The 25,755-nt window shown below is 40.5% G+C and overlaps 1 protein-coding gene across 3 annotated transcripts; it reads left to right on the top strand.

Moving 5' to 3' along the window:
• Window positions 1–1,182: 1,182 nt before the first annotated feature.
• Window positions 1,183–25,229, top strand: nsun3 (NOP2/Sun RNA methyltransferase 3). Of its 3 annotated transcripts, none has more exons than XR_008569799.1 (7): window positions 1,183–1,451; window positions 2,119–2,213; window positions 2,293–2,792; window positions 4,199–4,353; window positions 5,507–5,628; window positions 6,082–7,222; window positions 7,951–25,228. XR_008569799.1 is itself a non-coding variant. In XM_054770701.1 (6 exons), the coding sequence occupies exons 1-6, from the start codon at window positions 1,305–1,307 to the stop codon at window positions 6,419–6,421; spliced, it is 1,359 nt and encodes a 452-aa protein (XP_054626676.1). In that variant the 5' UTR covers window positions 1,183–1,304; the 3' UTR covers window positions 6,422–25,229. The 3 variants fall into 3 exon arrangements, 1 of the variants encoding a protein (XP_054626676.1); XR_008569798.1 differs by having other exon boundaries at window positions 6,082–8,072; window positions 10,754–25,226; XM_054770701.1 differs by having other exon boundaries at window positions 6,082–25,229.
• The last annotated feature ends 526 nt before the right edge of the window (window positions 25,230–25,755 follow it).

Genomic DNA, 25,755 nt, shown 5'->3' with positions numbered 1-25,755 from the left:
GCCCTACAAAATCACCTCCAGCAGGCCACTGGTATGAATGTTTCTGACCAAACAATCAGAAACAATCTCCATGAAGGTGGCCTGAGGGCCCGACGTCCTGTAGTGGGCCCTGTGCTCACTGCCCAGCACCGTAGAGCTCGATTGGCATTTGCCATAGACCACCAGAATTGGCAACTACACCACTGGTGCCCTGTGCTCTTCACTGATGAGAGCAAGTTCAACCTGAGCACATGCGACAGATGTGAAAGGGTCTGGAGATGCCGTGGAGAACGTTATGCTGCCTGCAACATCATTCAGCATGACCGGTTTGGTGGTGGGTCAGTGAAGGTCTGGGGAGGCATATCCCTGGAAGGACGCACAGACCTATAAAGGTTAGATAATGGCACCCTGACTGCTATTAGGTATCTGGATGAAGTCCTTGGACCCATTGTCAGAACCTACGCTGGTGCAGTGGGACCTGGGTTCCTCCTGGTCCACGACAATGCCCGACCTCATGTGGCTAGTGTATGCAGGTAGGTCCTGGAGGATGAAGGAATTGATACCATTGACTGGCCCCCACGTTCACCTGACCTAAACCCAATAGAACATCTCTGGGACATTATGTTTAGGTCCATCCGGCGCCTCCAGGTTGCTCCTCAGACTGTCCAGGAGCTCATGGATGCCCTGGTCCAGTTCTGGGAGGAGATCCCCCAGACACCATCCGTAGTCTCATTAGGAGCATGCCCCGACGTTGTCAGGCATGCGTACAAGCACGTGGGGGCCACACAAACTACAGAGAATCATTTTGAGTTGCTAAAATGACATTTTAGCAAAATGGATCAGTGTGCTGCATCATTTTTTCACTTTCATTTTTGGGGTGTCTTTGATTTCCCCCCTCTATAGGGTGATCATTTTCATTTCTATCAAATTATGTGGCATCATTTTGTTACTAATACATCACCCACTTATTATCAGGAAAGATATTCAAGATCACTTTTCCCCCAGTTTAGATCTAATGTGTTTTCGAAGTGTTCCTTTAATTTTTTTAGCATTATATTTATTAACAAAGGTTGGTGCATTATTTAAAACCGGCCAATTTAAAAGCTGGTTAAATACTCCACAATACTCGTGATCCTTTTCTACCGGATATAGCTTTGCATTGCTATATACTCCAGTACAGGAGGTGGCGCTGTGCATCACCAAGGTCATACTAGTAATCGGCCTTCAACTCGGAAAAGGAAACCAACGGACCCCGAAATTGATGTTAAATTATCAGTTTTAGCTTGTCTACGACCTTTTAGTTCGATCTTTTATGGAGAAGACAAATGTTTCAACTTCCAGTGTATGCACGGGGTACATTGTGCGTTAGATTTGGGAAACTAACCCCGAGACCTCTGTGTTCGTCTTATGGAGAGGCAGGTCACGATGCTGTTTTCAAAGCCAAGAAGCCTCAACAAGATTCCATGAGCCAGGTAAGCAATCGCCTCCTCATGACGTTGCTCCTGAGACTTCATTTTGACTTTGGAGTGGAGAGATGATTTGTCTCAATAACCTGGCATCATTACTTTATGAGCTACAGTTTAATACCACGTGTACATGTATTTAGGTAATTACAACACACTGCAAATCAAACAAAGTAGAGGAGGTTAAGCAGAACAAGCTCCATTATACCTACTGTAATTCAGTGTTGGCATTGGGTGTGTTTCACGCATTGTCCAGCAGGTGTCGTCACCATGCAAGTTTTTGCAGCTCGAGAGTAATTTGGATCATTTCGATATACATGCACAGTATTGACATCCAAAATGCGTTATATAGAAGGAAAAAAAATACCATAAGAACATAACATTCCTTAGGTTTAATGAAGACTGTCAGAATTTACTGTTAAATTAATATCATTAATATTTTTACTGTTTGACGTGTGATTCGGTTCTGTATCACTCAGAGGTTGCTAATATTTTAGTAGATAAGGTATTTTTATAAAGCTCTTCGTTGAACGTCGGGGAATGAATCAAATGAGGTTACAAAGCTAGATGACTCATCCCTGTATAAACATTCAGAGTGCTGTCATAGTTTCCTATGGGATGTCGCTAGTCAAGTAGGGCCATCATATGCCTCAATATTTTATTCTGTTCATTTCAGGTAAACAGAAGAAGCAAAAAAGAGTGTCAGCTTATTCTGGACCATTTTGACCAGCAGTACAGTGAAGAGCTTGGGGACTTGTGGGCGTCTGTGAGGTCGGTATAGTTCAGAATGTAATTGCATCATTTTTATTGCATACAGTGTTTGCCCACTGGTGCTGCTTCTGTTCCACAGATCTGTGCTCGTCGACCCTCATTCCTGGCAGTACGGCGTGTTGCTGAACCGCTTCACTGTGGTGACAGACATCAAGCGTGTCCTCTTGTCACAAGGCTTTTCCACACTACTGCCTCAAAAAGAAGCCCTGACATTACCGAGTGTTGTGCCCACCGTGTTCAATGCTGACTGTCAAACATCCAAAAACTCTCAAGCCAAGTGTCCCAAGGATGACTCCCATCTGCATCTTCAGAACAGCTCTCATACACTCATTCAGCAGCCCGAGTCAGAACGATGCCTCACTCTGCCCTCTTTGTCGTTACAGTGTTACATCCACCCGTATCCATTGCGTTTTCCATCACAGGCTCACAGGCCCGGGCAGCTGAAGCAATACTACCTCCTGAATGCCGCCTCCTTGCTTCCAGTACTTGCTTTGCAAGTCAGAAATGGAGATAAAGTTTTGGATCTGTGCTCTGCTCCCGGGGGCAAAGCTTTAACTATAATGCAGTGTGCAACCCCAGGTGACACTGATTTACTTAAGCAGTCTTTTAAGAATTAATCCTCAAAAAGTGATGCACCACTTAAAGTTGTTACAGTGTACTGAATATAATTTGAGATACATAACACACATACGGTATCTGGTCCGACAAAGTGAAACTGTCCAGATCATTTAGTTGCTCCAATATACGGATAGCATTTTTCTCTTCTCTTTCAATTACTACGGATTGATTTTCCTTGCTAGCCCGTTTAAGTTTGTTGTTACTGTACTTCCAAATAGGGATGTTCCGATCGATCGGCCACTGATCGGTATTGTCTGATTTCTGTGAAAAATCACATCATATGCCTTTTCAATGGCGATCACAAAAGCCCATCACCTGTGGCTTCTACTGTCACACCCTGGAGCGATCACCGCATGCAGTGTAGTGTCTTGGGTAGCGTCCTCCTCGCACTTGCCTTCACACTCAGGCGTGCCAAAACAAAAACAATCATGTCTGCCGTGTGGAACTTACCTGCCAAACATGCCACAAAAGGTATCTCACGGGGCTAGCACGTTAAAAAGCTTTACGGGTAATTTAATACAGCATTTGAAGAACAAACACATGACGGAGTATGGTGATTTTTCGTGCTCATCAGTCAAACGGCAGCTAACGCAGCCAAAACGGTGGACAACACTCGCCCGTATGTGCCTGACAGTCAGAAGGCTAAGCAAATAACCCGAAAAATAATTCATCAGACAAGATGGCTGGCCTTTGTCAGTGGTGGAAGACACTGGGTTTGCCGAATGCTCTCTCACTTGGATCCCACGCCCGTGCTGAATGTCCTGCCAGAGCTCCACCAATGTACTCTCACATCTCACATCCAACTCCTTAAAGAAGGCGTCCCATCGTTACGAGTGATATGTTCTCTTGAAAAAGTCAAATATATTTTTGTCTAAATTAAGGTGATTTTATTGTTCCTTTTTTCATGTCATATAGCCAATAGCAGGGATGCAGCCAAAAATTCTGGGACCTATGGGGGGGAAAAAAAATCACCCATTAAAGGGGTAAAGACTGTTTTTATTAATTAATTACTCATTTTATTAGTAATTATGTATTTTTGGGCTTCTTGGCAGTCAGGGGTCCTTGGAATTGTCCTGACTTTTCCCCTTCATACGGCACCCCTGGCCAATAGCACTCATCATAAATAGAAAAATGTATAATTAATCCATGTGCTCGGTATCGGACGGAGGCAGGCAGCATAAAACCGTGATCGGAGCATCCCTGCTTCCAACCATGACTGTATCATTCAAATGGTAGTACATCAAATGACCTTTTCCCCAAATAAAATGTTCTTTCATTTTTTTCTTTTTTTTTTCAATCTTTTTTCTGCTTTTGTTTGTGACTGTGCAGTGACGGCACGCAATAAACTCTTGTGCATTGTTTTCCAGCATTCCTCTGCTGTAATGAACCCGACTCTCACAGACGCGACAGGCTGGCTAAAACACTGGAGTCATTCCTGCCTCATTCAATGAGAAGCCGAGTGGTTGTGTCGGCCCAGGATGGACGGTGCTTTGGGCAAAGGGAAGAAGGGAATTATGACAAGGTAAGAACTTTTCAAAATGTGCATACAATTAATCTTGCACAGTCAATTATTTCTCACTAAATGTTGCTATTTAGTAATATTACGTGCATTTTCAGTGTACAGCACCAGTTCACTTTTAAAAAAGAAACCCACCAAGAATTTGAGAAATGACCATATTATCAACCATTTTACACAGGGTAGCCTTTACATATAGTTTGTGTAATTTTTGACAGTAGGAGCAGGCATCTCAGACTGTATGTATTTTTGTGTTCCAGTTTGCAAATCATATATTTAAAAAAAAAAAGAAAAAATCCTTGCGTACCCCCTATGTTAGTTGTATCCCAATTTGGGAATCACTGCACTAGTGGATAGTTCTCGAAGGAGAAGATCAACTAAAGAGTCATCTTCCTAATATTAGCGCTTAATATGTGAACCTGTGTTACTGGGCACATTCGGCAGATACAATGATGTTCATTTTTAATTGGCAGACTCAGACATAAGAATTGAAATAACTGAAGTGATTCTAATCATTCTTGTAATTTTGTAGTGCATAGTGTGGTTCTGTGCGGCACTGTTCTATAGTATATTTTAGTTACCTTATTTTGCTACATGTCCTGCATTTTTCAGCTTGATACAATGTATTTCTGCAAAATACATCCAAAATAAACATAGTTATATAAATATTTCCATCACATTATCAGTTTAAAAAAATGTATTTCATTACATTTTACAAGTTTACCTTAATGATATACCATATGTGGAAGGGAATTATCACAAGTAATTACAAAAAAAGTAACTACCAGTAATAACTTGCTTAATATTATACACTTGATTAATTAATGTTACCTGTTAAAAACATATTTTTACCTTAACATCTATTAGAAATTCTTTGATAGTGCAGGTCTTGCTGCGATAAATGAAATATCAGGGTGTTGCATGAGATTGCAATGACTGGAGGGTAAGACATTTTCTTCAGGATAAAGATCAGAGTGAAAAAGGGGGCTGGGTCATTTTTCGGAGAAAGCTGCTGCGAGGGATCTGATTGGGTGCTTGGCTTCATATCTTTTCATGTGTCAAAGCAGAGCGTGGTTCTGAGAAAACCAATAGCAAAGGTGGATTTTGCAGCAGAGCATGAACAACATCTCACTTGCACATGTCGCTGTGTGTGTGACAGGTCCTGGTTGATGCTCCATGCTCCAATGACAGGAGCTGGCTGTTCTCACCCGCTGACCAGCAGGTGGAACAGAGGTTAAAACAGAGAAGCAGACTGCCACGGCTTCAGGTCCAACTACTACGGCAAGTCCAAATGTCTGCCGAGTCTCTTGTTAGGAGTTAAACTTTATAACAAAAATACTGCCATTTAGGTCAACCTACTGATTTAGAATAAAATGACATCGCTTGCCTGTTCACATCCGTACAACACCATACACCATACCTGTATGGTGTACAAATTAGGTAGAAACACTGACAGACAGGTGATAATTTATCTATGTATTTTAGTATTGCTGATTGCAGGTTGACATAGTTAGTGATGCTGAGAGATTTAACACATTTATCATTTATCGATATGAGAGCCAGAATGTTGGCAATACCTCTCTGAGCATTATTGTCACTTTAATTGAACGTCATTAGAGTGTGCTGATGTTGTTGTGGCCCCGAGAGCGTCACATGAAAGAGGAGAGAATGTAGTAAAAAGTTTGTTGTCAGACACATTTGGAATGAAATGTGAGGTATGTCTGCTCCGTGCAGGTCTGCATTGTCAGCAGTACGTCCAGGGGGCGTTGTGGTCTATTCAACATGCACCATGTCCACCGCAGAAAACTTTGCCGTGGTAGAGGCGGTGCTCAGAGATTGTCCTGAAGCCGAACCCGAGGACCTCTGGGAGGAGATTGCTCTTCCCTTATCGACCTACTTCACATTTCGTCCTGCTCACCGTGTTAGTGGACTGGTAACCCACACACAATCCCTGCAGCCACTGTGTGGCCACGCATCCTCATTTGACCAAAAATTGGGCATTCTGGTACTTCCACAGCCTTGTAAAACCTGGGGACCGATGTTTTTGTCTCGGCTTAGAAAGAGGAAGAAATGACATCTGAATGTAAGAAATTGACATTTTAATTAAACGTCTGTTCCTTAAAATAAATGTAATACACATCTGAATTTATTACACATGCTTACTCAGTTACTTTTAACAAAGAGCCAGGTTTCCTCATTGTTGGAAATTGTTTGCCATGCATAGGTAAATCAGTAGTTTACAGATGCTCTTGTGTATATCCCATTTATACTCAATTAAAACACAAAGACTATTATGCACACAGTCAATGAAGATGCGTCCTTGTTCTCATGGAATATTAAACCTAAATGAATGAATTAAATGAACTTGACTTCGTTGACGAGATATGTTAAACCAGTGGTCACCAACGTGGTGCCCTCGGGCACCAGGTAGCCCCCCACGACCACATGAGGTGCCCGCAAGCCTGCTTTTCATTCAGGTTTTCAGTTAATAATGAAAGAACAGTAGAAAGAAATGCATTCTGAAATACAAAATGTGAGTTGTGGACACCAGCATTTTGTTAATGTTCTGGTAAAACAAGCATATTCGCTTTGTTTGGGTTTAAAATAAGCTCTGAAAATAAATGTTACAAAAATGAGTAGCTCTTGGCCATTTTCATTTGGTAAATGTAGCTCTCACAAGGAAAAACGTTGGTGACCCCTGTGTTAAACACTGGAGTGGTTATGATTGAAAACTGCACTTTATGTTACATCATTGGTCATCTTTATGTCATTTCTAAAAATATGGTTTTTGTCTGTCAAGAAATGTAAGAGCAGTAATCACATCATCAAGTTAGAGTTCCCCTGTTCCGTGCTGCACCAGATGAACCACTTTTAGGTAAGCCCATCAGCTCAGATTTTACACACTTCAACAAGTCATTTTCTTAAGTTCTGTCACCCCCCAGTTGGTCGTTACATGACTGCTGCCATGCCAGAGTGGTCAGGCTTGAAATGTTGAGAACGTAACCTTGCATTTGACTTTCTCAGCACTGAAATGGCACTCAGCAGAGCACAGACATATACCAAGGCCCAACGATCCTAATTTGGATGTGCACAAATAGTAAATTAATATACACACTTCCTGCATATACCTGAATTATGCCAATAAGATTCATGCAGTATAACTGGTGGAGTTTCGTATACAGTCGTCTCTCACCACTGTGCGGTTCGAATTTTGCTGCTTCACTTTATCAGGTTTTAAAAAAAATATATTAATGAATAATTCATGCTGTTACATAGTTGAATATGGCTGAGGCAAAACATATGCATATTTAAACAAGTGTTAAGTATTTTTTGCCAAAATTAAGCATTCTCAAACAAAAAAATAAAAACACATGCTACCGTTGCGGCTGTAAGCCATGGCCAGGTAAAACTCAACTCAGAACCCCCGACATCACTTCCTGTCCACCCTTCACTCAGCTTCCGCAGAGAACACATTTATAACGACACACACAAGCATGAGTCTTGTTTATGGCTTAAATGGCTTTTTAACTCTTATTATGTCTTCTATATTGGGAAATATGAGTGTAAAGGTGATGTGAGTGTGAACGGTTGTTTGTCTATAAGTGCCCTGCGATTGGGTGGTGACCAGTCCAGGATGTACCCCGCCTCTCGCCCAAAGTCATCTGGGACAGGCTCCAGCATACCCGCGACTCGAGTGAGGACAAGCAGATGGATGGAGTGTAAAGGTGACTATAGGGGTTTTAGTTCATGTGTAGAGGGCTCTAATAATAATTCGTAACTGTATTTAGGAGGTCATAAACAGGTTTTCCATGCTCTAGCTACGAAAATATTGGATTTATCAATAAGGAATCGTACTCCGCGGAAATTCACTTATCACGTTCGGGTCTGGAACCAGTTAACTGTGATAAACAAGGGATTACTGGACTGCAATTCACGGGGAAAGACGGTGAAAAATCTTGTACATGGATTTTATATTTTATGCAGTGGTTTTTTTTCCCAATGTTTTTTTGCCTATCTAGAAATTGGACAGGGCTGGAAAAATAATCTGAGCCAGTCTGAATACCTGAATTGCTGTATTTAATAATAACATAGTAGTAACAGTTGTTGTTTTGAAAGAAAAATGTATGTTACATTTCTTGGAGCAATTTATAATGAATACAGTAATTTATTTTGTAGCCTGCCATTTTTCTTATAAAAGGGCCACTGATGCTGGTGTTAAGCCAAGATATATTGACGAAACATTACATTGCGAAGGACACCATTGCTGAAATCGGGAAAGCTGCCATAACCCTGCGTCTGCTTCATCCACCTACACTGGGTGAACACCGTTTGTTTTTATTATTTTATTTTATGCCTGCTCTACTTTTGCTGACGGCCTTTTGAAATGTAACCACCGCATCTCATCAACGTGTGTTCATATGGCTAGGCAACTTAAAAAGACATGTGGCGATGATATGTCGCGATGAAGTGGGGGTACAAAATGGCCCGCCATTTTGCTGACCTCTGAGTGAACTCTGGTTTGTTGATGTTCCCCATGTTGCCGCGGTTCCTCGAGGGGAGAATCTCTAAGCAGCTTTCCCTCCACTTCAAAGGGAGAATATAGGCCTGCTTTGCATAATCAGGTGGGGAACAGATTTTTGCCAGAGAGGCAGGAATTAATTTGTGGCACCGCCAGATGCAATCATTAAAACCCCAGTCATCGGCAATAATGAGAGAGGAGGAGGGGAAATTAGAGCAGGAAATGTAGTGTGAGTGAATAAGGAGAGCGCTACGATGATTGGATTGGCCTGCCAATGAAGTTAATTTGTATTGCCTTTATCCCTTCATATTGATAGTTTGTGATATTGTATGGGGTATTGTATTCCCTAATTAAAGGTTCTTACCTCTGCCAAAGAGGATAAGCGGCATAGAAAATGGATGGATGGACCTGTGCCAAGGAAGAACTACTTATATGCATTTATCACGATTTTTAAAAAGCCCATAAAATTTGTATTGTGTATTCACATACAGTATACATTTTGTGACTATTTTTAATTTTCCGTCATTTCCTCAATTACTTATTGAATTGAATAATGCATGAATTTTAATGAGAAAACGCGGTTAAATGAGCTGAAAAATGTATGATGCACGGCATGCGGTGTTCATTGTGAACACACGCTTGAGTCACCGTTTGACTTTTCCTTAAATTTGAACCCGTTGATTTTTTTGGTGGAAAACGGGCCTGTGTTCAGTCATGCACGCAATTATGCAATACATGTTGGTATGGATGATGCCCATGCTAACATATGAAAATAAAATAAATAAGATATTCAGTTGTAATTTTAGTGGCTATTTTTTGGAGAGTCTACGTTTTATGACACATCCTGTAGTGCCGTGCAAAAGTCTTAAATCAGTTATTTAGACAAAATATGTAAATAGTAGTTTTTTCATTACATTGGAGAGGTTTCCCCTCTACTTTACTTTGTTTTTACCTTGCTTTAATTGTGTTTATTTTAGAGATAATTATAATGCTGTCTTCCACGCTATTAAGACTTGTGAACTTGTGAATGTACGCGAGAACGCGAGTGTGAATGGTTGTCTCTACAGTGGTGTGGAAAAACTGTTTTCCCCCTTCCTGATTTTTTATTTTGCATGTTTGTCACACTTAGTCCATGACAACACAACTGAACACAAAATTCACTTTTTACATGGAACTTTATTATTAAGGGAGAAAAAAAAATCCAAACCTACATGGCCCTGTGTGAAAAAGTGATTGTCCTCTAAACCTAATAACTGGTTGGGCCACCCTTAGCAGCAACAACTGCAATCAAGCGTTTGCGATAACTTGTATAGAGTCTCTTACAGTGCTGGGGAGGAATTTTGACCCATTCATCTTTGCAGTTTTGTTGTAATTCAGCCACGTTGGAGGGTTTTCCAGCACAAATTACTTTTTTAAGGTCATGCCACAGCATCTTAATAGGACTCAGGTCAGGACTTTGACTAGGCCACTCCAAAGTCTTCATTTTGTCTTTCTTCATCCATTCAGAGGTGGACATGCTGGTGTGTTTTGGATCATTGTCCTGCTACAGAATCCAAGTTTGTTTCAGCTTGAGGTCACAAACAGATGGGCGGACATTCTCCTTCAGGATTGGTAGACAGCAGAATTCATGGTTCCATTTATCACAGCAAGTCTTCCAGGTGCTGAAGCAGCAAAATAGCCCCAGACCATCACACTCCCACCACCACACTTTACTGTTGGCATGATGTTGTTTTTCTGAAATGCAGCGTTACTTTTAGGCCAAATGTAATGGGACACGCACCTTCCAAAAGGTTAAACTTTTTTCTAGTATTTTCCCAAAGGTCTTGGGGATCATGCAGATGTTTTCTGGCAAAATTGAGACGAGCCTTAATGTTCTTTTCTGTTCAGCAGTGGCTTTCATCTTGGAACTCTGCCGTGCAGACCGTTTCTGCCCAGCATCTTTCTTATGGTGGAGTCATGGACACTGACCTTAACTGAGGCAAGTGACACCTGCAGTTCTTTGGATGTTATTATGGGGTCTTTTGTGACTTCTTGGATGAGTCATCACTGCGCTCTTGGGGCAATAAACATTGACCTGACCTAATGACTGTGAATTTCAGATTGGTGTGCTATTACTGAATGACTGTGACTTTAAAGCTCAGCAACAGATCAGTCTCCCAAGGATGTAGTCCCAAAAAGGCAGTTAAAGAATGAAGTTTAACATCAGACACACTTGACTTGGGTTTGGAATTTTCTGTGAAGAACATGGTGTGGGGAAGTTTCAAAAGCTTTGTTATTTATCCATCACTCCAACATTTTTGTAGCCACTAAAAAATGCTTGAGGTGCTGGACAGTTAACAAGTGGCCCCATAGATTTACAACATTTCAGGGCACCCATCATTCTTTTCAAATGTCATAATTTGTCAATATTCCATCAGTGGATGTGAGAGACAGGGATTGCTGCACCTGATTGATTGTTACATGACAAACCTCAGAGGGGAGAAACAGGGAAGGATCAATATCGATACAGCGCAAGTCACACCACATTTGACTTCTGCCTGTAAAAGCGCGGGACAGCGATATTCCTTAGGCTGCGTTAATTGCAGAAGACATTAGACATTTTAGCGTTATGTGCCGTTTCTTTGTCAAAGACCACTGGGGAACTGTTATACTGGGATCTCTAGCTGAACACAGCCATGATAAATCTGTGCAACACCTTCAGTTGTTCCACTGCTACCAAGGGAGTCAGAACCATCTCTCATTTTGTGTTGAGAAAAATGCGCAATAGGGTTTCTGTTTAAAACCTGCATTGGGCAGAGTGTTTTCCTCAATGTGGAAGAAAACATTCCTCCTGAGTTTCGTTATTGAGACATCAGGTACCATCAATGTCAGCAGTGACGGGGAACGCCAGAGGAAAATTAATGGATGGGGGGAGAAAGTTACTGATGCAACTTCAAGTTCAAGGAAATGAAAAGACACCCCCCAGTTGATATCTGTCAGATAAAAAACACACACACATATACACAGTATGTACTTGTAAAAAATGTCTTTTAAAAAAAACAACACATTTATTATGCACCGTTTCGATTTAGGTACAAAAAATGTTTCACCTCAAGACCCAAATTAGAACGGTGGGGCCCAAATTGACTAAAATACCTCATGATGCTAAATAATACCTCACAGACATAAATCATTCCTGTCAAACCTCCCGTTTTCCTTGGGGAACTCACGTATTTTGTGCTTCTTTTCTGGTGAACTCCCATTTTAATAGTTTCCCATAGTTTAACTTTCACAAAAAAAGTCCTCTACATATTGCTGGAGCAGCACAACTTCTTGTCCAATCAGCAACCACACCACTAAGTGAGGCCTTCAAAATAAAAGCACACCAAAAAAATAATGCCTCAGCCAAAACCACTCATCGGATTGACTTGCTGTGGCTGAAAGTGAAACATACTCCACAGTAGGCAGTCGGGTCTTTACACAACTAAATATTTTGACAACAATGAGTTGCCAGGCACTGCAATATTCTAATGAGAATCAACACTGAATAGGATCCCGTAAGTGCTCAGAAGTCATTGATAAATTGGAGTGGTTTTGAGTATGAGCCTGTATGAGTTTTGAGTATGAGCCTGCATTTAAAATTAGCATAATTCTTACCTACGTTTACTCATCTTATGCTCCACTTTGCATTTCATTTCTAGTGAGAGATGATGGTCTGTTGCTCAATACAAAATATCAGTATAGGTTTTATTTATTTTTTCCAATCAATTTTGTTTCCTGAGTAGATGGATGAAAGTCTGGGCCGGGGTAATCTGTCCTGCCTTCAGTCTGCGGAGTGTGTGCTTTGTCTTCTCATGCAGCTTTTATGGATGTTTCCTCTCTCTCACAGTTCCAAAGGACGTACAGCCCAGGTACTACACGAGTCTCTCAGCACATTTTATCAAATACCACACTGCAGTTAGCCTTGAACAAACGCTCAGACGTTTTCTCGTTCTCAGGTGAGTAGTTTGATTTGATATGTTTGTAAATTTAACAGACAAAACCCTTGAGATGAACAAGGACAATCTGATGTCTTGAACCGATGAACTTCAGCCTCGAAAGCCATAAAAAAAAGATGTCTTATATGAGACTTTATGATGTTGAAACTTGCACATACAGTCCTGAAAGCATAAATATACAATCTAGTTTAGACTTGCTCTCAGACCAATTAAATATATAGTAGATTCCTGCACATTTGCAATCAGGCATTCATGACCCTGCAAATTTGGGGGGGGGTTGGCCTTTTTTCCCCTCCCAAAATTGGCTTTTTTTCAGCAGAAAAACACATCTCATTCACCATAAGTTGTTAATAATTTTGAAATACTTGATAATACAAGGGAAATATACAGCATTCATGTACCACTGTTAAAACCAATGTTAGAAAACTGTTAGAAAACCCCACACATTTTACAAGTTTATGTCCTGACGCTTCACTAATAATGTTTTTGCATGAAGTGTTGAGATTTCACACTTTGGTCAGCTGTCCATGAACGCACCATAATTGTGTGCCGTGTGCTACAAGTAATTCCGTTAGTGCTGTGCGGTGAGATTCATGGCTGGTGAGGCACAGACTCTTTTGGAGGGTTTTTTTATGTTAAAGGGATAGTTCGGATTTTTTGACATGAAGTTGTATGACATCCCCATCAGCATTGTAGTCCAATAACAGCGACTGCCCCCCCACTTGGTGTCCAAAGTCCAGTTCTGGTCAGATTTCCGTGATGAAGAACGTAGTTCCACTTAGTTGCTGGGGACAATGAAGTAAAGAGTTTGGCTTCTCAAAACAATATGCGTCCTAAAGATTAATACATTTCCATCACAAAAATGCCTTGATGATGCGAGTGTCTTCGTCACATTCCCATGAACGCACATACGACAGTGCGCAGGGATACGGCGGGAGACAGACATAACGCCAAGCGTTTTGTGAGGTTTGAGTTTTTTGAGAAGGCATTTTTGTGATGCAAATGTTTTAATCTTTTGAACGCATAGTGAGGCTCCACAGTGTACCCCGCCTCTCGCCCGAAGACAGCTGGCATAATATCCAGTATACCCGTGACCTTTGTGAGGATATGCGGTATAGAAAATGCATGCATGGATGGACTGGTGAGGCTCTGCCTCACCTGCCTCCCATGACTGCATGCCACAGGATTCCGTCTGTTCATCAAAAATCTTACATTATCATTCATTACCGATGAGCACCCACAGTATATGTTTTATACTTTAAATGCTTTTAAGTGTGTGACAAATATTAATATTAAAAGTGAACAATGGCAATTGAAGAGACATGGGGAGGGTTCTGAAGCTGAATGTAATTAATAATTTCAACAGGCGCTTTTATTGCAAATATTGACCAGAAATCGGAGAACGTCAACGTCAAGCTATCAGGAGGGTTTAGCGTGCATGTGTCAAACGTAGACATTTTTATGGGTTATCAATTATGCACAGATTTTTTTTTTCCAGTCACTGGTGATCCATAACGTAAACCCGCACAAAGCAGGGTTCTGCTGTAAGTCTGCATATTTGCCCACCTTTAATATTGAATTATTATCATTGCTTTAAAAATGATAGTTTGACACGCAAATGCTTGAATGTCATGATGTTTTCATTGTCAGCATGAAGGTGCGCAGTGTCACCATCTCAAGCGTAATAATAACTCTATAGACGTAAAGAGGCTGTAATGATATCAAATATATCATTGAAATGGAAAATAGTTAATTAAGTATGCCTGCACTGCTGCAGGTTTAGTTCATTTCCCTTTTATATAATTTAAATAATGTACCTCTCTCTTAGCGGCAGGCCATGTGGATTTGATCCGATAAGGACCACATAAAGAGTTCTGTTTTGCACCCTTGATGCCTGCAGTATACACAGGCCCTCAAATAAAGTCTTCACCCAGAAATGATGTTCGCAGAATGACCTCCCTCGTCTCACTTTTTAAAAAATTTCATGTATGTCATACTTCCATACTTCAAACATTTTTGGCATGGGCCCTCCTGGTGTGAGGGGAAAGTATGAACGATAACTTATTCAACCAAAGGGAGAAGGAGAAATGGTCACAAGGGACACTGGTATATTTCATACCACAACTTCCAGTTTAAAGAAAAATGTCAGGGGGTATAATTCAGAGGATTAAATCAGAGTAATTAACAATGTTTTTTTTCATTTGATTCTAGTTTATACTATGTGAACTGTTATTCATAATATACACACATAACCGCCACAATATTAGCAAAAGGTAATTTAGTGTGTCTTCCCATACATGAGCTATATACTAATACTTATTGATTGCTTTGATTAAGTATAGAAATACTCATTTGTGGGGAGGTGCATTTTGTACTTAGGCAATCCACCTCTTAACGCATTCAATCCCAGGCATTTTTCAAAAGACAACCCCTTCAGTACTGGCCATTTTAGACGATATTGACTGATCTTTCAAGGCACACAGAATATTGTGTTGTATGGCTATATAAACATGGAACCTACCAAAAGAAGGATGAGATTCTCATATTTCATCAGAAAACAAAAGCTTGTTTCTACACTTTTCTATTCTTTAGTAATCAGCAGTAGAACATACAGTAGGTAAGTTTCAGGAAAATATCAGTTCCCAACAAAAAAAAAGGGAGAAAAACAGCTTTTTGTGAAAAGACACATTTCAAGCATAACTTTCACTTTGGTTAATATTTGGTAAATATATTTTTTGCTTCTTTGACAGCTGAAATATCTAATCAACTACTATACCAACATAAACAACACAAAAGTGTTTTTTTTTTACATCAAAATAACTATTTACAAATATAACACTATGCACTATTTACAGTTTTCACATTTGGATCTCAATTATGTGTGTGCACGTGTGTGCCTGTACATGTTGTGTGTGTGCGTGTGTGCACGTGTTTGCCTGCGTGTGTGTGTTAAAATTTCCCTACAATAACTTTCTGCACGCTACACTCCTACAAAGCTCTCCAACTTCCTCCTTCCTGTCTTCTGTCTTTTCTGCGTCATCATGAGCGCCACGTCTTTGGTATTGAATGAGTTAATACCACCACTATCACATCACAATTATGCTAACCATCAATAATATATCAATATGTAGCATTACAGAATTGGGAATGAATATCATTATTACTAAAGCAAAAAACAAACCCAGTTAACCCTTTTTCTTTAAATACATCATATCTAAACAACTCCAAACCACTACACTACAGTACAACATCATCTGGAGCAGTTCAGTATCAATATCTATCTTATAAAATACCTCACACTCACCACTCACTCTTACTGAAAGCAATGGTCTGGAAGACTTCTATTGGAAGTGGCCAACAAACCCATTCACAGACTGATATACACTCCTGATCAAAATCTTAAGACAGTTGAAAAATGGCTAGAATTTGCATTTTGCACATTTAGATCTTAATGAGGTTTTAACTAGAGCTACAATGCAGGATGGTCCAAAAGAGTGATGTTGTTCTCCCTGAAGAAGTCAAGCGAGCATTGTGAACTGCAGCGTTGTCCTGTTGAAAAACCCAGCTGTTACCACACAGACGAGGGCCCTCACTCATGAGGGCGACCCTGCACCTCCTGAAGCTCCAGTGTTCCACTGAATGAAAAAGCACCCCAGATTGCGCTGCAGTTGGCACCAGTAAGGGCCTTAATTTGGGTGGAAGACCGCCCTGTGTCTTGATGGACAGCCAATCGGATCCTCCGGCTCAGCGCAGGTGTGATTTTTTTGGATTTACCACTTGACTTTTTTGGTCCATAATGCTCAGGATCTTTCAAAAAATGTAGAATGACTGTCTTACTGCGCCTAACCTCAGCAGCAATGGTACGCTGCGAGAAGCGTAGCTTATGCAGCTCGACAATCCGACCACGTTCAAAAAGAGAAAGCTTCTTAGCTTTAGCCATCAGGAGGGCATGACAGTGAATGCCTGACAGAAAATGAACATTTGGAGCAGATTTTGGCTTTTATAGCCTGTGGTCTTAAACTTTTGATCAGCTGATAAACAGCCTATTTCAGTTTAATTGTTGTTTTCAATAAATTACTTTTTCAAAGTGCTTTTTGTCTCACTCCCCTTCTTGTTTTTGTATATTGTAGCTCTACTTAAAATCGCATTAAGATCCAAACGTGCAAAATGCAAATTCTAGCAATTTTTCAACTGGTCTTAAGATTTTGATCAGGAGCGTATATCAAATATATTAACTCACTTACTTGTTTATATAATGCACATAGAAAGATCAATAACATTGTGTCGGAACAGCATCAATTAAGCTCTGCGCTGTTCTTATGATGAGGCGTTCAAGCGCATTGCGTAACTCTGAGTGTTGGCATTGGCTTTCAGACATCAACCAATCAGAGGATGGGAAAATACAGATGATACTGTATGCCTGCTTGCTGGCCCTGTGGGGCAAATCTGAAACCTGATTGGTTAAAAGACACGCCCCATTGCTAATAGTTGAAGTGTCATGGGCCAGCACTCCTAACTCTGAAGGCCCTGAGCAGATTACATTGACGTGGCAACACATCAAAGCTGAAATCTGATTGGACAAAACAATCTTAACATACACATACATGTACTGGAAGCTGGAAGACATGCTACTTAATGAAAATAATAGACTGTTGGGAATAAATTCATACAATTTCATGGAACAAATACAGCCATTGTTTATCGCAGTTAATTAGTACTGTAGTTCCAGACCCAACCATGACAAGTGAATTTCTGTGAAGTAGGATTTCTTATTTATAAATGGAATATTTTCGTAGCTAGAGCATAGAAAACCTGTTTACAACCTTCTAAATATGTTTTTTTTAACATTATTAGAACGCTCTCGACATGAAATAACACCCCATAGTCACCATTACACACGTATTATACAGTAGACATTAAAAGACAGAAAACAAGGCATTTACAGCCTAAATAAGGTATACTATAGACTCACATGATAGCAGCAGGAGAGCCACACCGAGTACTTCCTACAGTAGCTTTTGTCTCATCAATGTAACATTACTGACATCTAGTGACCAGTGTAGAACACTACATATGAGAAACATACAGTGTTTGAATGCGTCTTCTGAATGCCTTATGTTTGTATTTTAGTTCATTTAGCCATGTTTGTGCTAGAAAATGCTTGATTTAGGCCAGAAATACATACAGATGACCTCAATTTAGCTTAAATATGCATATTTGACTAATGATAGGCAATAGTCCATCACAAAACAGCGCTGATTTATTAATCAATATATTTTAAAAACCGTCATAGAGTGAAGCCACAAAATTTAAAGCTCAAAGTTGCGTGGGATGACTGTAGTAGGATTTAAATTGTAAGTCTGCTTTTTTTTTACCCCAACCACTTGCTAAAAGGAACCTTCCCTTATCCCTTGACCTTAAGCTCCCTTCCTTATCTCCACCACCACCACCACCACCACCACCGCAAGAGTTATGTGGACCCCCAGGGGAAGTCTCCCCTTCATATCAGAAGCCCTTGACTGACATCATGCTTTCTTAGGTTTGCATCTTTCGAACTCTGATCTTCCTGGTCACATTTACATATAATTACTGCAGATCTCACAGTTAGTCTTCTTATGCACTACAGTGCCTTTACGTTGTTACAATTATACTGAAGGTCTGTGCCTCATTAATCATGTAAATGGCTTTATCCCAATGCACAGTGGACCAGTACAGCAAACATAACAAAGTTTGTTATTTTTTTTTTTTTTTTGTATACGTTCCAGAAAGTTTTGTCTGACTCAGTTGTCAGTGTGCTGGCCATATGCATTCAGTGGTTGGCTTTTGCAATGTTTTTCACAAGACGTACACAAGGTGACACAAGGCCAATGAAGCGCATAATCTGGAGTCAGCAAAGGCAAGTGGCAGAAGGAACATGTCTTCTATTTATCCTCCCTCCCTGTCAGTGTTTTCTTTACCTTCCTCCCGGTCCCTTCTGCGCTTCTCCCTCTGTCTCCTTGTCACCGGATAACTTTTTCTTTTCCTACTTCTGTCTGTGTCTTCTTCCATCCCCGTCCCCCCTCGTCTGGCTCAGCCAAACTCTCTGATCTTACAGGTCCTTGCATAGAGGCAGACAGTGATGCTGCATGGCTTTTCTCAGCTTATTAATGTCTTAAGTCTTTGCCCTGCCTTGTGGTGCAGCATACACTAAGACATCACTTCCCCATGCTGCACTGCTTAATGACACCCCCAAACTACAATGTGTCTCTATTATGTATGTGGGTGCGTTTGAAGAGCGAGGTAAATTTAAATGAGGTGGGGAGAAAAGGTCTGAAATTCACACACACTAAAATAAATATGGTGACAGCAAAACTCTTGATTGTCCTTATCAACAACAAACACACCTAGCCATGTCTTGTTTCCACAGGGGATATGCAGCACACTTTGTAGCTGCACGCTACCAATGGTTCACACAAAATAATACTTTTATGTTAAAAAGTTTGTGGTATTGGAATTAGGCAAGGGGGTTTATCAAAATTACATTTATTAGAAGAGATGTATCAAACTTCTTCCTGTGTCATTATGTTTATTAATGTGTCTGTAATTTGCAGTGGTGGGGAATTAAGCAAGGTGTTTCCGGGTACAAGACACACCTGAATAAATGTCACATGTCTGTTTAATTTAATCTGAAGTCTGCTTGAAGGGGAAGCAAAAGCAGTGAAGTGAAACAAAGTAATAAAGTGATAAAAGACTTTTTACTTGCTACAGTCATCCAGGATATACTGTAAATAAGAGGTACTTGATTTGGCCCTCGAGGGACTCAGCTGCCTCATTTGAACAACATGCACTATAAAATAACAATGGCGTGTAGTCAGGGCCAGCAATGCCTTCTCTGTTGGCCTACCACTACCAGAAGCACAGATTTACAATTTTAATTCTAATGATTGTTCCATGTATTTGTATCAGTTTATTCCCAACAGTCTATTATCTAATTTACTAGTGTCTTTCTTGGCTGCACTGCTTCCAGTTGTGTATGTGTATGTAAGATTTTTTTGTCCAATCAGTTTCTATGTGTCGCCATATCAATGTAATCTGTCCACAGCCTTCAGAATCAGGAGTGCTTGTCCCTGTCACATACACACTGTTAGCAATGGGGCTGTTTTGTTGTTGTTTTTTAGCCAACCAAATCTCTGATTCACCTCTGAGGGCCAACTTGCAGGCCCCCAACTCTGATTGGTTGATCAGAGCAAATGGCAGGCTCCCAGAGTGTCAGCAAGATAAGTTACACTCATAATAGCTGACTGAGGAGGAGAAGTTGACATCTACAGTCATGGAAAAAATGATTAGACCACCCTTGTTTTTTCAGTTTCTTGTCCATTTTAATGCCTGATACAACTAAAGGTACCTTTGTTTGGACAAATATAAGAATGACAACAAAAAAGCTCATAAAAGTTACATTTTTTGGCAGTACAATGCTATAGCTTTTCATGTAAGAACTTAAGTGATTTTGGTTATTATCAAGAAAACCATGAAAAGTTGCTAGATACCAGCTCTTAAATTAAACTCTTATGAGCTATAATTTGTTATCATCATTATATTTGTCCAAACAAATGTACCTTTAATTATAGCAGGCATTAAAATGGATCAATAAACTGAAGAAACGAGGGTGGTCTAATTATTTTTCCATGACTGAATGGTGAGCAAATGTATATTATTTAAAAGTTTTAGGTTTTTGTTGTGTTAGTCGATAAATATTGATTCTGAACTGCGCCATATTGCGCTGTATTTACATACTGCGTTGTATTTACACTCTACATTCGGCTGAGCCCCAACAAGCATCGCCGATCACCAGTAGAAATGAATTATTTATGATCGAAGTTGAGAGCAGAAATGTAAGTTGGGGTTATCAGTGACAATGTTTTGGAAGATAATGGGTTAAGTTGGTGTCTTGCTTCATTAATTATGATATAGTGGTGACCATAACTCCGCTTCATAACACACCTTATATGTTGAAAAAATCTGTCTTGACAATTTAGCGACATGGTCACTATATTTAGGGAGTAGAGCTGCACAAGTGAAAGACAGCATGTTTCTTGCGTCATGCATTTATTCCGTAATGAAGCACAAGCGATCGATAAAGGCAAACTGGATCTCCACCTCTGTACTGCTGTGCAATGCCAGTCTGAAAGCTGCAAAAATCTCCACAATGCAATCCAAGCCTTGACCAGCTACAGAGACAAGAAGACAGAACTTGGACACACTCCTCCCTCACCTAGCAACTAGGGATGAGCCGGATACTCGTTTTAGACGAGTATCCGTTACGGATAATGCATTTTTGCAGAGTACGAGCATGAAATGAGTGCAGCTTGTCATTATCCGTAATCATGATGAAGGAAAATCCTCGTTGAGTAACTACTTATGTATTCACTCTTCATGCTCTGTGATTGGGCAGTCACACACAGCGACTGCCACTACCTAGACAGACTCCCTACAGCAAGGGAGAGGATTTGACAAGACAGAGTTGAAAACGGCTTGGTGACTGCCTCCACTCCGGACGGGGATTTTTTTTACGTTTTCCTCAGCTCAGCTCGTATCTAAAGTTACTTGCTAAACTTGTTTTGTTATGTATGTGGTGCATTTGACAAGACAGAGCTGTAAACGGTTGCGTTGGTCACTGCTGGTGTATTTTTTTTAAATTCATCTGCTTGCTTCTAATTTGGCTGGTGATATAAAGTCACTATCAACTTCTTGCCCTTGAGAGCTGCCAATTCCATCTCTGTACTAACATTAATTAGAGAGGGACAGAAACATCCTAACCATCCCGCTACCAACCCAGAAACTGGACAGCTAGCCATGGCCTCGGATTGGAAGATGCCAGCTGATATTGGCAAGCAACTAATCTTTCCCCCAGAGATTGCAACCACCACCCTCAGGCCAGACTTGGTGCTATGATCCCCTTCACTAAAGGTGGTCTACATCATAGAGCTCACGGTCCCATGGGAGGATTCCACCAAAGTGGCCTACAAAGGAAAGAAACTGCGCTACACAGACCTGGCAGCGGATGCACAACAACGAGGATGGAAGGCCAAGGTCTATCCAGCTGAAGTAGGATGCAGAAGTTTTGTGGCCTCCTCTACCATCAGGCTTATGAAAGACCTTGGCATTCATGGACAGGCTTTGCGACAGACAATCAGTCTCTTCAGGTCAGTCTCTGAAGCGGCCGAAAGAAGCAGCCAGTGGCTATGGATCAAGCGCAAGGACCCTTGCTGGGCTCAAAGCAGAGGGGGGAACACACCTGGAACGCCAGGTGTTACCGATAACCTCTCTGGAGGTGTCATGGGCCTATCGGTGGGCCTATAATTGAAACCCCAAGGAGGGTACCCGCCTGACGACCCTAAAGAAGTTTAATACCCACCCCCTTCCTTCCTGCCCTTACCCAATGGTGGAGTGTGGGGGGGAAGGGAGGAGGCTGAGCGGCGACCCTTTCGGCGAGGCAGTTCTTTGGTCCCACGTAGGGACCTTACTGACTAGATCATTGCTCATGGCTTTTTCACGGCCGATACCAATACTGATTTTTAGTATTCACAGAGACCAATAACCGATATTTAGAGCCGCAGTAAGAGTGAAAATATTGGTGACAAAAATTTTTATAATGAATTCTCCAACTTTTAACTTACTATTACTCAAATTATTTTGCTTAAACCATGCAGTACAATTCATCAGAGTACTATGTATAGTAGTGTGTAGTAGTGTATGTACTGTATAGTAGTATAATCAGACATTTACTTGGTTGTAGTTTGCCATTTGGGATCATGCAGTTATGCAAGGTGCTTGTGCAAACATATTGTGTGAAATATACTCAGTAAAAGCATAAATATTATATATATATTATTGTTATGATTGGACAATGCCAAGAGTACTGGAGACGAGCCAGTCCGTGTAAGAAAAATGTATTAACAGAAAGTGTCCACACAGTAGAAAAACACAGGAAACACAAAAACAAAAAACAACCTGGACCTGGTCGCGGGAAACCCCCCCGCTGCTGAGCACGGAAAACTAGCAGGAAAAAAAAACTAGAGAACTAAAGGAGTGCAAAAAAGGGAGCAGAGAAAAAACACTATCACAAAACGCTACTGAGAACAAGCAGGATACACTGGCTAACAATAGCACTAACCACTGCAGGAGAGCCCGTGAGGGAACAATCGGGTATTTACAAAAAGTGGAAAAAAAGCGACCAGGAAGTATCTAAGCACGAGGAAACTGCTGGGAGGAGCAGGTCGCAGGCGAAGAGCAGGTAACAATCTAGAAAAGAACGCAGTGCAACTTTAAGAAGGCAGACTGGGTAATTGCAAACAGGTGTGTAAATTGGCTCCTCCCAGGTGCTGCAACACATGGCAGATAGGGGGCAGCAGACAGCACACAGACAATTGACTGTGACAATTATGAAGTTATGGATGTCACAATGTACCGAGATCATCGTGTTTAATTGAATTATTTTTCAATTAAAGTAAACAAAGATACTAGACAGACAACATTGTTTTGTGTGTTTTTTTGTGATCAAGTTCTATGTGCTAGCACAACTGGCTTCCAAGTGGCAAGTCTCCACTCTTTGCAGTACATACGAGTTTATTTCCCATGGTTATAGTTATGGTTTTTTTATGGTTCAATTTTTTTGAACATGCATACAAGTTACATTATAATATGTCTTTTTGTCACAATTCACAATTCCGCATGTCCAAGTGGAGTAGAAAGAAGCAAAGCTTATTCCATCCTACCCCATCCATTTCACATCAATCACACTACATTAATTCACAATACAGTAATTCACCCCCTATATTTTAAATGTACTCTTTGCCAAGATACAAAGGAAAATGGTAAGGTAGTCCAACAATGTGGTCAAATAGGAGTCAAAGTTTTCAGTTCCTGTAAATAAATTATATAACAATCATAAACAATAAGTATATAATAGTAATAGCTGATGAAAGGGTTAATAGTTGGATGACAGAGTCCAAACAATGTCTTCATAAAATAAAAAATAAAAAAATGAATTGGTAGCAAGTGCAGGAGTGGTTGGATACAACATTACATGTACACAGAAGTTCAGGATTCTGCCTCCTTGTACTTTGTAAACATCAACTGGCAGAATTGTTTCTTGAAATCGCTCATTTTAGTGTATGGTTTGAGTTCCTTCCCAATCCACTCCATAATTTTATTCCACATACTGATATGCGTATATAAGCGTTTAAAATGACATTTTTCCCTAAGGTCATATTTCACTTTCCTCTCTTGTTGAGAAGAATTGTATCATGTTTTTGGGTAACAGATTATTGTTCGCTTTATGCATCATTTTAGCGGTTTGAAAATGAACTAAATCAACAAATTTTAATAATTGTGATTTTAGGAATAAAGGGTTGGTATGTTATTTATAAGCGGAATTACGGACTATCCTAACTGACCGTTTTTATAGCACGGTTAGCGAGGGAAGTGTACTTTTATAGTTATTTCCCCATATCGCCACACAATAAGTTATATATGGTAATACCAGAGAACAATGGAGAGTATGGAGTGATTTCTGATTCAGAAAAAATGTTGCCTTATTGAGTATAGAAGTGTTTCTTGCCACTTTATGTATATTTTTAATGTGGGATTTCCAACTCATTTTGTCATCTATTGTAACACCTATACATTTATTTTCATTCACCCTGTCAATGTCTAAGCCATCTATTTGTATTTGCGCATCAATGTCCTTTCTGCTGTTACCAAATAGCATTATTTTAGTTTTACTTAGCTTCAGGGATAATCTGTTTTTATTTAACCATTTTTTAGTATGATTATTTCATCTTTGACTCTTGTGCGCATTTCCCGAACAAAATGCAGCAGTATCGTCTGGAAATAATACTAGCTTCAGGTCTTTCGTCGCTTTACAGATATCATTTATATATAGGTTGAACAATTTGGTCCCAGTATTGACCCCTGAGGTCAGCCCATCTCCATATCTTTTATTGACTGTCTGACTAACAAAAAAAGGCAGATGCCGATATGTGTCAAAATTACGACAATTGGCCCGGCTGATTATCAGTCGATCACAAGAATAAATATGGCAAAAAAAACAAAAAACGTCACAAACGTTAAGATTTACAGTATAATATCCTACAAACAGTCATCGAGTAGTTGTGGTTTAAAGGTTTACATTTCTGATTTTCGATGGATTAAAAGAGGCGGCATGGCTGAGGTGGTAGAGTGGTCGTCTGCCAACCTGAAGGTTGCGGGTTCGATCCTCTGTCCTCCTGTGATCATGTTGACGTGTCCTTGGGCAAGATACTGAACCCTCAGTTGCTCCTGATGCTGTTAGCAGTGTCAAAGTATCTTTGGCTGGGATTACCTCTCTGCGGCCCCTTGCTGGTCTTCCCGGGGGGGAGGGCTCTCTGGGCTGGCTCTTGGGGGGCTGATCTTTGCGCTGCCTGCCCCTGTGGGCCTGGTGGCTTTCTGGCGGTGGGGGCTCGGCCTGGCTATTTGGGGCGGGGCTCTCTGGGCGGTGGAGGGGGGCCCCTCTCCTTTCATGCATTCTCAGTGACAATTACACGCTCACACATTCTTGCACCTTTATATATATGAAGACTTGCACACATACAGCCTGTATCTGTACACACGTACATATGCACACTCACAATACATACTTACTTACTCACTGAGTTAACTGGGGTGTTATTATGTTGTTGGTTTTATTCCAGCGACGGTGGTGTCGGCAATATGATTATAGTTTTTACAATGATGTGCGTTATAGTTATTGTCATTCTGTTCACTATCATAGTTCATCATTTCATGACTACTGTTATGTGTGACTGTTTCAATGCAGCTTTGTCATTGTGGTTGTTGATGTTATTTGTCCTTTCCGTCAGGGTCTTTATAGACATCACAGACATTTGCTGATGT

Source organism: Dunckerocampus dactyliophorus, chromosome 3 (assembly GCF_027744805.1).
Source record: "Dunckerocampus dactyliophorus isolate RoL2022-P2 chromosome 3, RoL_Ddac_1.1, whole genome shotgun sequence".
Classification (NCBI taxonomy): Eukaryota; Metazoa; Chordata; class Actinopteri; order Syngnathiformes; family Syngnathidae; genus Dunckerocampus; species Dunckerocampus dactyliophorus.
The sequence above is the reverse complement of the archived record's forward strand: the minus strand, read 5'-3'. Positions and strand labels throughout refer to the sequence as shown.

Bases quoted from the DNA above. Each gene is read 5' to 3' on its own strand.
- nsun3 (XM_054770701.1), top strand. From the start codon at position 1,305: ATGTTTCAACTTCCAGTGTATGCACGGGGTACATTGTGCGTTAGATTT. The intron at 1,452-2,118 runs GTAAGCAATCGC...TGTTCATTTCAG, and splicing joins AACAAGATTCCATGAGCCAG to GTAAACAGAAGAAGCAAAAA. The intron at 4,354-5,506 runs GTAAGAACTTTT...TGTGTGTGACAG, and splicing joins AAGAAGGGAATTATGACAAG to GTCCTGGTTGATGCTCCATG.